The sequence below is a fragment of the Phocoena sinus genome, chromosome 11, assembly GCF_008692025.1.
Source record: "Phocoena sinus isolate mPhoSin1 chromosome 11, mPhoSin1.pri, whole genome shotgun sequence".
Lineage (NCBI taxonomy): Eukaryota > Metazoa > Chordata > Mammalia > Artiodactyla > Phocoenidae > Phocoena > Phocoena sinus.
The window spans coordinates 70,377,928-70,393,870 of NC_045773.1; the positions used below are offsets into that span (position 1 = coordinate 70,377,928).

Genomic DNA, 15,943 nt, shown 5'->3' on the forward strand with positions numbered 1-15,943 from the left:
TAGATGCCCCATTTCCCAACAAGGAACTGGTATCTCTTATAATAGTCCTGAAGGCATAGTTTCTAGGCACTGTGACCTGTTACAAGAATTACTACACTCAAGGAACCCCAAAGCTGTGGCTTACCACCAGGTATTTGTAGCTTATTCACAGTTTTCCTAGTCCAAATTCAGTTTCCAATCAGGGATCACTCTTTGCATAAGCAGTGTTGCCTGGTAACTCAGCTGACATTCTAATTTTATAAGGATCCTAGGAAACAGCTAGAAAGTTAACCCAAGATCAGTATTGTCCACAGGGAAGGAAAAAGGATTTAACTCATAAGCTAAAATGAACAGTCCAGTCAGCAAGGCCCTGGTCTAAATGAAAGGCCAAAGCTACATGGTAAAAGGTCATGTAAGTTATACAAGTATTTAAGAAGGGCGCTGACATGACTGTATTTGTACTTTAGGTGTACACTTCTACCACTAGTTACCGTGTTACTGAGATAAGAGTGAGAGGAAATGGGAGATGTTCAGAACAGGGTAGCATAGTGATCCAGGTGAAAATGACTACTTATACTAAAATTGTTTAGGAGGAAATATATTCAAGAACATTTAGAAAGAGAATGAGTGGGTGACAAGTTGGTTGTGAGGGAGAGGGAAAAGTTTAGAATTATTCCTAGATTTTGGGCTTGGTGACTTACTGGTTCAATACCAACTGCTTTAATATATGGGTCAGAATATGGAGAGATTTACTAAAATGCTTGGAGTTAAGATCTTTATACTAATTAGAGTTCTGGGACCAGGAAGCCCAGCCTCCATGTTTAGTTGAAAGTAAGAAGAAAATGGATCTACCAGCAAAAGGTTTTGGTGACCATGAGGAACAGTTTCAGTGTTGTGCTGAAAACCTGATTGTTGGCTGAGTAATGAATGGGGAATGGGGACAAAAGAGGACATGGAGATAAGGCTCTTTCAAGACATTTGGCTGAGTGGAGAGCAGATGGACAAAAAAGCAAACCCTTTTTTTTTTTTGAATGAACGGATTGTTAACACAGTGTATTCTATGTTAGTAGAAAGCCTGTTCATTGCAGATTTTTTTTTTCTTCAGAAATAGCAGTGAACCAACTGGATCAACTGAGCCCAGAGGAACAGTTGCTGGTTAAGTGTGCTGCAGTCATTGGTCACTCCTTCCACGTAGATCTGCTGCAGCACCTCCTGCCTGGCTGGGGTCAAAATAAGCTACTTCAGGTACTGAGGGCTCTTGTGGATGTACATGTGCTCCGCTGGTGCAACAAGAGCCAAGAGCTTCCTGCTGAGCCAGTATTAATGCCTTCCTCTATCGAGATTATTGAACAAACCAAAGAGGAGAGAAAGTCAGGTGAGGCAGAGCTGCTCCCTTGTTCTCAGGACGGAATAGAGAGCTTTGGGTGAGGGTATCTGTGTTCAGAAAGAGTATCAATATCATATATCATGGGCCTCAGTCTCTTAAAGCTTATGTCTAAGAGATGGGGGAAATTAATTATCGTAACCATGGAAGACCCATGGTTATAGTGAATGAATAGCCTGTATTTTTCAGAATTGTCTGAATTTCAAGAATTCTAGCTCCACGTTAACCCCATGTGTTGAGTATTTGTATTTTGATTTTTGGTTCAGAAAATATTACCATAGTCTTTTACTGGCTTCCTAGGATAAATAATAAGAAAATAGGATAAACTGTTTCTAATTTTAGAAATTCACAAGGACGTTAAACACACATGATATTGAAACATATGAACAAAGCAAGATATAAATTAAATAGCTGCAATCTCATATTCTCCACAAAAAAGAATAAAATTGTGACATAGGCTACCCAAAGCATATATAATCCACAAATAATTTGACTTTGAAATATGTTTGGACCTTATATTTGAGCAGAGCCTTTCTGTTATTTGATGTTTATAATAATTTGCAGTAAAAAAGCTCAATTTAGGAGGAAAAACTAAGAAATCTATCCAGTGTAGTTCTCTACCACTAGTCATTTCTTCCCTGTTGTACTTTATACTAGATACAGTCAATATCACTCTCAGATTGGTATCAAATTCTTTATACAAAGGAAGCCATAATACCAAATAGGAATTACAAATAAAATTTTCTTATACACCAGCAGCATGTGCTTGGGAGTTTGCTACCTGGTAGCGTAAAAGGACTTTAAGGGAGACTCCCATTTAGATTTTCCTATATTTCAGATGCTGGCTCTCCTCTCAGGCTACAAGAGAAACTATCCCTACCTCAAACCGAGGTGCTAGAATTTGGAGTGCCTCTATTGCAGGAAGCGGCTTGGGAGCTGTGGCCCAAGGCACAACAGACAGCCCTACACCTTGAATGTGCCCGGTTTCTTCGAGATTTGGCCTGCCGCTGTGGGAGCTGTCATGGGGGGGACTTTGTCCCCTTCCACCGTTTTGCCATCTGTTCTACTAAGAGCTCCAGTGGGACCTCCCGATTCTGTAGCTACAAAGATACTGGCTCGATACTAACACAAGTGATCCCAGACAAATTGCAGCTGCCTTCTCCCCAAGGTAGATCCAGGGGGCAGAAAGAAGACACGTGGGCAGCACTTCTTTTTATTCGTGTACTTGGAGCTCTTTATTCAAAAGGTGAAATCAGATTAAAAGAGAAAAATAGGTGGAGAGAGCCATTTCTCACTGAAGTACCAGAAATAAGAAAAGTGTGATCTCAGAGTTAAAAGGAACTTTAGAGATTATTCTTGGTTTGGTTGGCAATCTTGGGCAAGTTACATAACCTCAGTTAATTGAGGAAAATAACAATACACACTTCATAGGTTGTTGTGAGGATTAAATGAGTTAAAATATATAATGTGCTTTGAATAGTGCCAGGCCCGTGGTTAGTGCTCAATACGTTTTAGTTATTGTTTTTATTATTATAATTATTCAGCTCAGTACACATATATGGAGCCCTTATGTGTATCAGATGCTGCAGTTAGGTGTTAATAATACAAAATGAAATTATCCGTTTTGGGGGGGTGATACAGACATATAAATAGAGAATTCCAATATGGCATGATAAAGGTGATGAAAACGGACTACATAGGAGTTGGGGTACCTAGAGAAGGGGCCATTAGCCCAGCCTGAGAAAGGAGTAAGATAAGACTCTCCCTTGAGTGAGATTTGAGGGATAAGTAGGAGCTAGCTACTTAAAGAAGTTCGGATTAGTGGATAGATGTTCCCCAAAGCCTATAGCCCTCTACCACATCCCAGGTAAAGAGTTCACCCTCGGGAATTCCCTGTGGTCCAGTGGTTAGGACTCCATGATTTCACTGCTGAGGGCCAAGAGTTCACCCTCTTTGTTTTAAGATTTTCAGTTAGCTTACCTTGTAGGACATCCCATTTCATTCTCAGTAGCTCTTAGAAAGCTTCTTCCATCAAGGTGAACTCTACCTTCCTGCAACTTTTTCACTCATTTTTCAGAGTTGTGCCTTCTTTCATATTTGAAGACAGCTGTCAAGACCCAGGCAGATCTTCTCTTTTTCTACTTTGATAAAAGAGAAGTTGGTGTTGGTGTAGGCAGGGGAGAGGGATATGGGAGAGATGGTGAATCGGTGGTGGTAAAAGACTAAAGTGAAGATGTTGATCTATGATCCTACCTCTTCTGGCCAGAACATTCTTATGACTCTATGAAGGTGGACCAGTGACTTGGAGAAATTGGTCACTGGCTGATGAGCTCTACAGTCATTTGCACTTTTGTACTTTCTGAGGGGAAAGAGGAAAGTAGTAGTGAATGTCCTGGTTGGTATTATGAAGAAATCACACTATCATTCATATTTCCTATATGGCCTTTTGTTTTTGAGAGGTCACTGTCAGCTGTAGATTCGACAGCCTGGTCAGTCTAGCTGTGAGAGAAGCCCAAGACCTTTCCAGCACATCCAAACCCTGAGTAGGCTTCTCAGACCCAGGGCCGTTGTGCGTGACCGTGTAGAACAGAAGGTGTTATTCACACGGGCTGTGATATGATGATGCCCTGAGAATTGTGCGTTGCAGTAGTGCTGCCAAATTCCAGTTTCCTTAGTTACCTTAGCCTTGCTTTACCTTACCTTAGGTGACATAATTAAATAATCAATAATAAACTTGTGTTTACTTAACAAACACAATAATAAACTTGTGTTTTACTTAACACAAGTCCTCCCTATAAATATTCTCTTAGACTTCTTTTCAATCCCACCACCTGTGCTCCTGAGCCCAAATAGGTAACATCCCCACATCCTTCCCAGTCTTTTCTTTTTGGTCAGAAGACAGCTGCAGAGAAAAAGGCAAATCTAGAGGATAAAGGTTATTTAAGGCCAGCTAGGTAAAGCTGAAAATCTCTGCTGGTCGTTGTGACTCTGGTGGGATGTGGCATCTTGTGCCCTCGTGATTTTCTTCACTAGGTCTTAGGATCTGTGGTTCGCTCCCATCTAGTCATAAATCTGATCTAGATATATTCTTGGATTGCTACTATTAGAATTAGTCATCAAACCAGATGGACACATTCTTTATTCATTTCTTTTGCAAACAGAATTAGGAATTGGTTTGGGAAGTTTGAGAATGAAAGGAGTTACTATTTGAATCACAAATAGTTGCATTTAAGGAAAAAATTAGCACCCTAATCTTGTGTGTAAGGCTAATTTTAAACCTAAACCTATCATTTTTATAATGGGGGAGGCAATTAGGTCATGAACTAAGCTGCAGTGGAAAGGAGTCAGGAATTTTCAGTATTCTCAGTTAATACAAATACGGGCAATTGAAGATAATCATCTCTTTCTCCCTACAGACAGTTCTCAGTTCCAGACAGAATCACCCAGAAGTCAGGAGGCCTTCACAAGGGAACACTGCAGGTAGGTGGAGATGCTGAGAGTGGAAATGGAGGAGGCCAGGAAGTGAGACACAGATAACCATTAAACTAGGGCAGTCACCTTACCTGCAGACAAGGAAGGCATCTGACCACCCAGGAGCAGTGACTCTTGTACTCAGCCCAAAATTCAAGTTAACAGAGAATCAGAAAGGCAATTTTTTTTTTTTTTTTTTTTTTTTTGCGGTACGCGGGCCTCCCGCTGCTGTGGCCTCTCCCGCTGCGGAGCAGCAGGCTCAGCGGCCATGGCTCACGGGCGCAGCCGCTCCGCGGCATGTGGGATCCTCCCGAATCGGGACACGAACCCCTGTCCCCTGCATCGGCAGGCGGACTCCCAACCACTGCGCCACCAGGGAAGCCCCAGAAAGGCAATTTTTGATTGTTTGTAGGGAAATTATTTTTTAGTGATTAAGAAAAACTTTATTTAATAGCTCTCAAATGTATTGTACATGTAGCAGATTGTTTTCAGCTATAAATTTGCCTTCTCAATTACTTTTGAGCCCAGATGATACTAAAATGATTTTACATTTCATAACTATGTACCTCCTGGCTTTCTAATGCCTGTCTTAACAATTTTACATGTTCATACCTTGAATTCATCAGCCACTCTCGAGTTTCCTATTATACTTATCCAACCTGATTTCCTTCAGTTTTCAAACAAAAATCTATATTCTACATGAATCACCCCCATACTTATTGTGTCTCTGCTCACACATTTCTCCCTTTTAAACATACTCAGTGGCATCCACATCCTTCCAGTTAACAGAATGGTCACCATCGTTCAAAGCCCTCCTCAGTTCCCACTTTTTTCAATCATTCTATCTCAGAGAGATCAGACCTCTTTTGAACTCGTGGTGCCTGTAGAAAGTGCATTGGACTAGTAGTCAGAAAGGTGAACTCTAGTTCTGGTTCTACTCAGTAGCTGTGAGGTCATACATAAGTCACTTAACCTCTCTGAGCTTCAGTTTCCTCATCTGTAAGAGGGAGGTAATTTTTGCCTACCTGAATGGCAGGGTTATTGTAGGATAAGGTGGTGGTATTGTATAAAATAATATTCAAATATGCCATGATGGAGTTCAAATGTGCTAATAGATAAAGGTATTATTACTTACTGCTTGGTATCATTTTTATGTTTTCATGTAACAGTGTTAGTTTACTCTTCAGGTGTGGTCGTTTCCTTTAGTTTGTGAGGTACTTTGGCTTTAGGTTTTTAAAACTCCCTAATAGGGCTTTGCCATTATAGACCAGGTCCCTGACTTTCAAAACCTATGGAGCAATGGAGGAGAAAGATAGACATAGAATTAATGAATTATAAAGGAAAGCTTCCTGGACAAAGTGGCTTTGAGACCTGGTAATGCCTCATCAAGAGTGGCTACTGGGTGGCCACTCTCAGCTCTTCATCTTCTCTCCACAAAGAACAGAGGAAGAGTTCCTGGATCAAGTGAACAGGAAACTGGCTCAGACCAGCCCTGAGAAAGACATGTTAACCACGAAGCCCTGCCACTGTAAGGAAGTCCTGAAGTTAGTGCTGTCACCTCTCACCCAGCACTGCCTGGTCATTGGAGAAACCACTTGTGCGTTTTATTACCTGCTGGAGGCTGCCGCTGCCTCCTTGGACCTGTCAGATAATTACATGGTGAGCAAGCTCTGCTCTCTGCCCCTGAGCTGAGCCCTATGACTAGGGGAATTTTATAGGGATTTCTTACCATCAGGTAACTTGCGATGAAAAGTGGAGGAAAGTGGGAGAGAGAGAGGAGCTGTAAGGGGTCTAGGAGAAAATATGAAGTGAGAGTGAAGGGGCACCACGTGCTGCCAGCCCTGCCCCAACTCCTGCACACACAGTCCAGCTCCCCATTTCTAACTAAATCCTGCCCCAGTTCAAATTCATCATAACCTTGATCTAGCCCTCGCCCCAGTCACACGCTTAGCAACATCCAAATCCTAATCCAGTTTCTCCATCCCTTGTCTTGTTTGGAGGCCTTCCTTTATTTGAGGAAGGCAAGCAGCCTTCTGGGCCAACCCTCAGCATTCTCGTTTTATAAAAAGCACAAGGTGAAGATCTGTCAGTTTGAGGAGGCCACTTTCTGCTGTCTTCGGTCAGAGGTGAGGGCAGGGGGTAACCTTGAAGTTTGGGTTGTTTCTCCTTGAGGAATATCCTGTTATTTCCTTTAAAATCTCTTTTTTTGTGTGCAATTATAAATGTGATTCAAATTCAAAACAGAAATACATGTAGAAGGTGAAAGAGCGCTTACTAATCCCATGTCACCCCCAGCATAGTTAACAATTGGTGTGAATTCCACCAGCTATACACACATAGTCATATCATTATTGTTTTCCATTATTTTTTAAATAGAATCATAATTCTACATTGTCTTTTTTCTGCATCTGGTTTTTATTCTTAAAAATACAGATTGAACATATTTGCATATTGGCATACATCCATAGTTACAGGTGCCAAGTACTACGTTATATCCATATATCAAATTTACTTAGCCATTTCCTTCTTCATGTACATTTAGGTTGTCTCTAATTTGGGGTTATTATAAACATTTCTACAGTGAATATTTTTGTAAATATCTCTTTACTCCCTTGTGAGAGTGATACTGTAAGAGAAATTTTCAGAGGTGGAAATGCTAAGGCAGACAATATGAATGATTTTACAATTCATAAATATAATGCCAAATTGTCCACTACGGTATTATATGAATTTGAGTTTTTCTCACTTCTTCACATCCTTACCAACATCAGATATTATAAGTCTTCTTTAAATGTTTATTGGTCATTTATTTCTGTGAATTGCCTCTCATGTCCTTTGCCTACTAGAGTGTATATAAACTAATTCAGGGGGATGCAGGGGTGAACAAAATGGGTGAAGGTAGTAAAAAAAGTATAAGTTCTGAGGATGTGATGCACAGCATGGGACGGTAGTTAACAATACTGTATTGTATATTTGAAATTTACTAAGAGAGTAGACCTTAAAAGTTCTCGTCACAAGAAAAAAAATTGTAACTATATGTGGTGACGGATGTTAATCCGACTTACTGTAGTGATCATTTTCCAGTATATACATATATTGAATCATTATGTTATACACCTAAAACTAATACAATGTTGTATGTCAGTTATCCCTCAATTAAAAAAATCATCCCATTGTACACCTTAAAGTTACACAATGTTATATGTCAAATATATCTCAATAAAGCTAGAAGGAAGAAAAGAACATACATTTCAAAGTCTGTCCCCGCAATCCCACCACTGAGCCACTGTGTCCTCTCTTTATGTATTCTACCAGAGGGGCTCAGCATACATAAATGTATATAATCTTTCCCCTTCCTTTGTTATATACAAATAGGAGCTCTCTATACTCCATTCCACATCTTGTTGTAAAATAAATAAATATACCTTGTAGATCATTCTATATCATTTATAACAAATTTCCCCAGGGAATGAGATCTGTATATCAAATAGAAACTCTGGGGAAAGCATGCCTTGAGACATTCCATTTTCAAAGGACAAATAGGGGTAAACTTACTTATTCTGGATGAATAACTCATAACAGCAACTTCTCCCAGCCTCATTACTGTTAAATCCAACAGAACAAAATATGTTGGGATGATTATTTATCAAGTTATAAATGATGACTTCATAAAACCATGGGGGATGTTTTGTTAGAGAGCCGAGCTTTCAAATAAAATACATAAATAAAAACTAGTTTCAGTGTGAACCTTAAGATACCTTGGTTAGGAGAGTAAACCTAATGTGTATAAATGCCTTTGAACACCAAAGGGAATATTAGAGTTGTCCAAGGTATTGCATTATTTGTGTTTCAACCAAAAGGTCTTTGGAGCAAAGTTAAATAATTATTTCTTCCCCTTTAAAAGAAAGAATTACTGTGCAGTCTTCCTAACCTTGTTCAGAAATTACCATAGACTTGATCATTTTCTTGGAGGATTTAGCCATAGAACATGCAGGTATATGATAACCTCAAGGTAGTTCCTCAGATCCTACCCTCAAATGCACTATGGTGGTACAACTTGTTTATGAAGAGGGATACGGGATTTGGTGATATCTCAGATGCTTTCCGTGGCATCTGAAGCATCTCGGTTTCTGCCCAAATGATAATCCCATCTGAGTCTAGCAGCATCACTTTCTAAATCACAGCCTTCCTCTACTACTCACTGGCAAATGTGTGGGAGATGAGAAAGGAGAGTGCTTTCTCCGTAATTCTGTTTTCTCACTCCTTTACTTGGCTCGTGGCCCTACTGGTGCCTGGTAGCATGGCCAGGCTCTGCTCCAACTCAGCTCGCTCTGGTACCTCAAGGGCCCCAAGTACACATTCCAAAATAAAAGCCAGTGTGTTATATCCAGAACCTTATCCTTAATAATCTTCCCACATTTACATTACTGTTTCTCATTTTACCGTCTCCAGGTCTGTTTCAACATGGGACAGATCACCTTGGCCAAAAAATTGGCTAGGCAAGCCCTTCGTCTGCTGAAAAGGAATTTCCCTTGGACCTGGTTTGGTGTCATTTTCCAAACATTCCTAGAGAAATGCTGGCGTTCCTGTTCCCTGAGCCAACCCCCAGACAATCCTAGTGAGAAGTGAGAAGCCTAGCCAACTTGTCCTGTTTCAATTTAGGGCCACAGAGAAGTAAACTAGGACCCCGCCTGGAGTTTTGCCTATTTGACTATAAAGACTGCTCTTTTTACAGCCAATTCAGTGTAGCTGAATGAGGACTTCTTTAGTTTTTGGAGTATGGTATTATCCTGTCTCTTTCAAATAAAGATACATATATGTGTATTGTGTGTACACATACACATATGTGGCAATTTAATATCAATATTATTTCTCTGATATATATACACATAATACTAAGTTGCTACCTGGTTATTGAGCTATAATAATTTATAAGAAATGTATTCAACCAAAAGAGCAATTCAAAGAATGAAACCTTTTTTAAAAAACGTCTCTGAAAACTTTTTTTTCTGGTTGAGAGGGATGAATTTTTTTTTTTTTTTTTGCGGTACACGGGCCTCTCACTGTTGTGGCCTCTCCCGTCGCGGAGTACAGGCTCCGGACGCGCAGGCCCAGCGGCCATGGCTCACGTGCCCAGCCGCTCCGCGGCATGTGGGATCCTCCCGGACCGGGGCACGAACCCGCGTCCCCTGCATCGGCAGGCAGACTCTCAACCACTGCGCCACCAGGGAAGCCCGAGAGGGATGAATTTAAAAGGCATATTGGGTTAGAAGTAGTGGGATCCCAGGAACCTTTCCGAGTCTGAAAGTCTGGGTGAGTAGACTCAGATTTCTTGTGGGGAAGGATAGCGGACACTGGTGAAGAATAAGGGCATGCTAACCACCCTTTGCTTCACACCAGTAAGAAGAAGCTGGCAGTCCTGCAGCAGCAGGTGCAATGCCTCTCCCTGCTCTGGCAGCTCTACAACCTGGAGGCCACAGCCAGCAGCCGCAGGTTTGCCCGCCTGGCCACTCTTATGCAGGAGAATTCAGCCAAGGAGTCTGCCAGTGAAGCCCAGGTAAGTCAGCCCTTGGTTTACTTCTGTCCTCACTCAGAAACTTAAAATGCTAGGGGGAGAGACCCTGCCAAGTCCCTGGTTAAGTGTGGTTCCACGGTAACCCAGTCTTAACGGGACACCACTGATCTTGTGTTTGAGCAGGGTTCTCAATTTGCAGTTTATAGATGGGCTTCCAGGTACGAAGCTATCTGTGAACTCTCTGAACTGAATGTTGACTTTTGTGTGTATGTTCAAAGGAGCATTTGGGGAGTGATAGGAAGTAGGGAAGGGATCATAGCTTTCATCAGATTCTCAAAGCCAGTGGTCTAAAAAAAGGATCAGAATTGCTGACTTAGGAAAAAAGAAGAAAGGCTTCCTAATTTTAGTGTCCATCTGTCTATATCTCTCTTTTATCCATCTGTTCAACAAATATTCGACGAACACCTATTCTGTGCCAGGCACTGATCTTGGTTCCAGGGAAACAGATAAGTGAAATATGTCGTATGTTAGGTGATAATAAATACAATGAAGAAAAATTACATGAAGACCAGAGGACATGGAGTTCTGGGAACTGGGGGCGGGGCGGGGCGGGGGGGGATGCAATTTTAATAAGATGGTAGGGAAAGCCTTACTGAGCAGTTGGCTTGTGGGCAACTATCTGAAGGAGATGAGAAAGTAAGCCACATGGCTATCTGGGAGAAGAGTGGAGAGGAAGAGGGCATAGCGAATGCACAATGCATGCCCTCTGTGTTTGAGGAACACTGTGACTAGAGGGGAGGGAGGAGAGGTGGAAGAGCCAGGAGATGAGTCAGAGAATCTAGGGAGGGGGATGGGAGATGGTGCCGGCCTTGTAGGCCACTGTAGTGGTTTTGACTTTTACCCTAAAGAAGGTGGGAAGCTGTTAGTGGCTTCTTAGAAGTGGAGTAACCGAGTCTGCTTATATTTTAATAAGATTATTCTATTGGAAACCTAATGAACACGGTGTTTCAAGAGTGTCATCAATGATGTCAGATGTGCACGCAACTGATAACAGAGATCTAGGCAGCAGTTCTGAAGAGTTCTAAGGGGCAAGAATCAGAGAAAACATAGAAGAGGTGCAGTTTGGCCAGCGTTTTGAAGGGGAAAGTCTCGGATTGGGGAGAAACAAGAGGCGCAGATGGAGAAAGTGGTTTGTTTCAAGAACAGGCAGTGAGAATGACCAAATTAGAAGTGTAGGGGTGAGAAGGAGTGTGTTTTCATAGCTGGAGTTGAGGTGAGTGGTGGGGCCCTCGGGAGTGCTGACTCAGTGAGCAGCAAAGCGTGCAGGGGGCTCTTATGCAGGAAAAGGACGAGATGGAGATGCAGCCTGACAGCACAGTCAGAATATTTACCCCATGTTTGTTGCCCTGCAGGTTGTCTCTACCTACGTGGCCCTCTCCCAGTTCTCCCAGAACATGGGTGACAAGGAGAAGTGGCTGCACTGTGAGCAGATGGCCATTCAGAAAAACAGCCTATGTTGGTTCTCCAGGGAGGGATTGTTGGCCACAGCCCAGCTCATGCAGGCCTTGGCCTACACCAAGCTCTGCCTCGGCCATCTTGACTCCTCCATCAGGCTGGGTAATGGGGCCTGACGCTGGTGGGCCTGGGGCTTTTAGAGAGGCCAGGTTCACCTCTAGACCTCACATGATGCTCTTTAACCTCCTTAGGTTTTCAAGCTCGTGAGATATGCAGACACCTCAAGAAACCAGCTCTGGAGAATTTGGTTCTCTCAGTTCTCTTCAGATCTGCATTTCTGAAGAAAAAGTATTAAGATCATTTTCTGTCCTTTGTATTTGTTGCCTTAGAAGGGAGGGTATGATCTTCCAGAGAAGCTTAGAGTGGACAGGGAGAAACTGTTCCCTCTCCACAGCCAGGACTGTCTCTTCTCTAGTGACTCCAGGAAGCGTTGTCTTAAGTTTGAGGGGTCAGGAGTAGAAATGCAGAGTCTGAGCTACCAAATATTCCTTTTTTCCCCCATTTTTCTGCAGGGAGGTAGGTAATTGATCAAGACCCTGGAAATTGTCTCAGAGTCATTTTCCCACTTTCTTTGCCTTAGAGACAGGTCTGATCCCAGGCACAGATGCTCTCTATATAAATAGAGTTATGGAGAGGAGATTTAGGGGATATTAGGCTGCTTTGAAGGTGTAAGATCCCCTCCTCTCCTATACCGTCCTCCCCATTCTCTAGCTGGTCCCAGTGGCTCTGTCTCTCGGCAGATTTGATCTGTGTGTCCATGTGCTGGAGAGTCAGTGGGCGCTCATTTCCGAGGGTCATGATGTCCTTGGCCTGGCCTGCTTCTATTCTGCTTGCTTAGATCTGCTGCTCTATGGAAAAGGTAAACTTGTGCCGGGCTCTGCTGTACTCCTGAGGGATTCAGACCTCAGGTGGGGCCCTGGGTTTGGAGCATAGGCAGTCATGAGCCTGTCCCTTAGGCATGGCCTCTGCTCCTGGCCTCTGGTTCCTTAAGGTCTAGGAACCACGTTGTGATTCAGGGATGTCTGCCTTTCAGGTGCTGTCTCCTCCCCTGTACCACACACCTTCTATACCACTTCCTACATGGACAGCTTATACTAACCTGGTTACTTTCTCTGTCCACAGGATGGCTGTGTCGGCCCTTTGGGGAATGTCTGCATTTCATTCAACATTATGAGCACAGCTGCATTCTAAATTCTCAGAGCAATGTCATGCTGGGGGTCCACTCCTCTCTGGCCATGTGGTAATGTGGGGTACCAGCATGTTACTCAGGGCTGTGGGAAAGGGTAGAAACTTGAAGACACCATGAGCTCATTGAAACTATTGCCTTTGCCCTTCCAGGCAGGACTGTTCCACATCTCCAACCCACTTCTTTGTTTTTGTTTTTTTTTAATAAATTTATTTATTTTATTTATTTGTTTTTGGCTGTGTTGGGTCTTCGTTGCTGCGCACGGGCTTTCTCTAGTTGCAGCGAGCAGGGCTACTCTTCATTGCAGTGTGTGGGCTTCTCATTGCGGCGGCTTCTCTCATCCAACCCACTTCTAAAGACCACCTCCCATTTACCCCCCATCTTATTTGTAGGGTTCTTCTTGTCCCTTAACAGGTTTGGGCTTATAGATTAAGGGTTTGGTTTAGAGTTACATTTAAGTGCAAGATAACCCATTGCAAGGCTGAATATCATTGGTTTCCTTTTAAGTCTCCTTACATGTGAGTTAGTAGCCTTGGCCACTTACCAGAATCGCAATTCTGACTGTCCAGGAGATCTTAGAGCCTTAAAAAAGTGACAGTTCTATTGAAGAGCCATGGTTGGTAAGCAGGGGAGAGAGCTGAGAGCTGTGATTCTTCCCTTTCAGGTTTGCCCAGGACTCACAGTGGAAGCTATTTGAGCACCACTACTCCAAGGCTCACCAGTTGGTGAAAAGAACCAATGCCTCACTGTTTGGTTCACATGGCTTTGTCCGATTCCTAGAGTGCCATGTGCTAATGTTACAGAAGATGCCAGAGGGTGTCTTCGCACATACTGCCTCAGAGACTCCCCGCCAAACCCTCAAGGTACCTGTCTCCATTACCCCTCAACTAACACCTAAGTTATGGTACTCTTTCTGCCACCTGCATCTCTCCCTTACTCTTCTCCTTGCCGCCTCTGTCTCTTTTTCCCCCTTGAACCCTTTTTTTACTCCACCTAGAAAGTCTTTCCACCTACCTCATGTATCCTCCCAGATATTCTTGCATGGTCAGGACTGGATTCCTTAACCTTCTGGATTTGCACAGCTACTACCCAATACCATTAAAATGTTAACACTTAGCCCTTCTCAGTGGACCACTCTGGATCAGTCTATACTGTCCTCCCTGCATCCCTGCCTTCTGAGTTTGACACATCTCCCTGCATCCCTGCCTTCTGAGTCTGACACATCTCCCTGCATCCCTGCCTTCTGAGTCTAAAACGTTCCAGTCCCTCTGTATCTCAAAACAGACTTTCTGGGCCTACTCTACCATCTGGGCCTACTTTACTCCTTTCTGTTACCCCAGCCCTGAGTGAGTATGCTGAGTGGGGACTGCTGTAAGTTCTGATGGAGTGGAGTGGAGGAAAGAAGGTACTAATCCCTGAGCTAACGGACCTTCGCTTCCTTTCAGTACTTTAAGGAGTTCTTCTCTCGATGTGTGACCTGCCCTGTCTATCACCAGTGGGTCTCTGAGCTTAAAGCCTCTGTAATGAGATATGGAAAGAGAGAGTCCATGTCCTTGACTAACGTCATCAGACCTTTTGACACCTGCTTGACCAGGATTTGGATAGAGGGAGAATTCCTGGAGGAAAATAACTCCTTTGAAGGAAATTTGCAGAGTAAGCATTCCTTCCTGGAACACTTGTCAGAGACATAAAGAACAGTCTCAGATTCTTACTCACAAGCAGTCAAAGACTGTACCTCCAAGTAAGAAGGGACATGCAGATAATTAGGGTTAGTCCTTGCTCCAGAGGTAATTGTCCTTCTCTCCCTAGACAGAGACCCCTTATATTGTTCAACAGGGTAAGAGCCACTCTTGGCCCTTTGTTTCAGCATCTATAACCCTTAGGCATAGGAAGTTCCTCCTTGGTCCCAGCTTAAACAAATAGATTGTTCCCTTGAAGTAGCTGCATAGTCACTAAGGGAGAAAGAAGGCCTTAGAAACCACAATGTAATGTCTGTGAAGGTAAATGATAAGATATGGGCAAGTAAAAGAGAGGAAAGAATATAGTTTCTTGCTTTAGGGCCCAGCAAATCTCCTCCTCCAGGCCATGAGTTAAATTTGTAATTGCTGAGGAAATTCTTTGTGTTTGTATTACTCTTTATGTTCCTATTTTCAGGATTTGTCAGAGTGGCTGATGTCAAGGAGAATAAAGATGAAGAAATTCAAGAATGTATATGTTAAAACAAACAAACAAAAATCATCTGAAGGGACCATGATTCTTTCATTACATGTAATACAAAGATATGCCCCCAAGTCTCCTTTTTAAGATACTGCATAGTATACATATTAAATATGCTAGCCTTTATCTATATCTTTGTCAAAATAAAAGCCTGTGTTTCTAAAGCATGAAATTTAGATCTTTCTTAACTCTTAACAGTCGTTAATGCAACTATGGCAGAAATTAGAATCAGAGCTAGACCGGAGGCCAGGGAGGCTTTGAGATGAACTGATTCCATCTTATATAATAAGGTAAGATCCATTAACATAATCTTTTCAAGGTTCTTCCATGTTGTAGAATTCCTTTTTGTGGCTGAATAACACTCCTTTTTATGTATATGCCACAGTTTCTTTATCCATTTATGAGCTAATGGATATTTGGGTTGTTTCCACTTTTTGGTTATTATGAATAATGCTATGATAAACATTTGTGTACAGGTTTTTGTATGAACATATGTTTTCAGTTCTCTTCAGTATATACCTAGGAATGGTATATCCATTTCTGTATGACAATGGGTTATACAGAAACTCTCTGTTTAGCTCTTTAAGGAACTGTCAAATTGTTCTCCAAAGTTGCTGTACCATTTACATTCCCACCAGCAATGTGTAAGCATTCCAGTTTTTCACATCTTCACAAA

The 15,943-nt window shown here is 42.4% G+C and overlaps 1 protein-coding gene across 5 annotated transcripts; it reads left to right on the forward strand.

Annotated features, from left to right (window-relative positions):
• The first annotated feature begins 1,174 nt into the window (after positions 1-1,174).
• LOC116762680 (adenylate cyclase type 10-like) lies at positions 1,175-15,450 on the forward strand. 5 transcript variants are annotated; one of them, XM_032649970.1, is made up of 13 exons: positions 1,175-1,354; positions 2,202-2,531; positions 4,780-4,843; positions 6,274-6,493; positions 6,835-6,960; positions 9,287-9,459; positions 10,235-10,391; positions 11,762-11,966; positions 12,056-12,152; positions 12,605-12,723; positions 12,987-13,104; positions 13,715-13,913; positions 15,205-15,450. In XM_032649970.1, exons 1-13 carry the CDS (start codon positions 1,303-1,305, stop codon positions 15,352-15,354), a joined length of 2,010 nt encoding a protein of 669 aa, XP_032505861.1. In that variant the 5' UTR covers positions 1,175-1,302; the 3' UTR covers positions 15,355-15,450. The 5 variants fall into 5 exon arrangements, with proteins under 5 accessions (XP_032505861.1, XP_032505862.1, XP_032505863.1 ...); XM_032649971.1 differs by lacking the exon at positions 6,835-6,960 and adding an exon at positions 14,496-14,703 and having other exon boundaries at positions 15,205-15,411; XM_032649973.1 differs by lacking the exon at positions 1,175-1,354 and adding an exon at positions 14,496-14,703 and having other exon boundaries at positions 2,479-2,531; positions 6,279-6,493; positions 15,205-15,411.
• Positions 15,451-15,943: the final 493 nt, after the last annotated feature.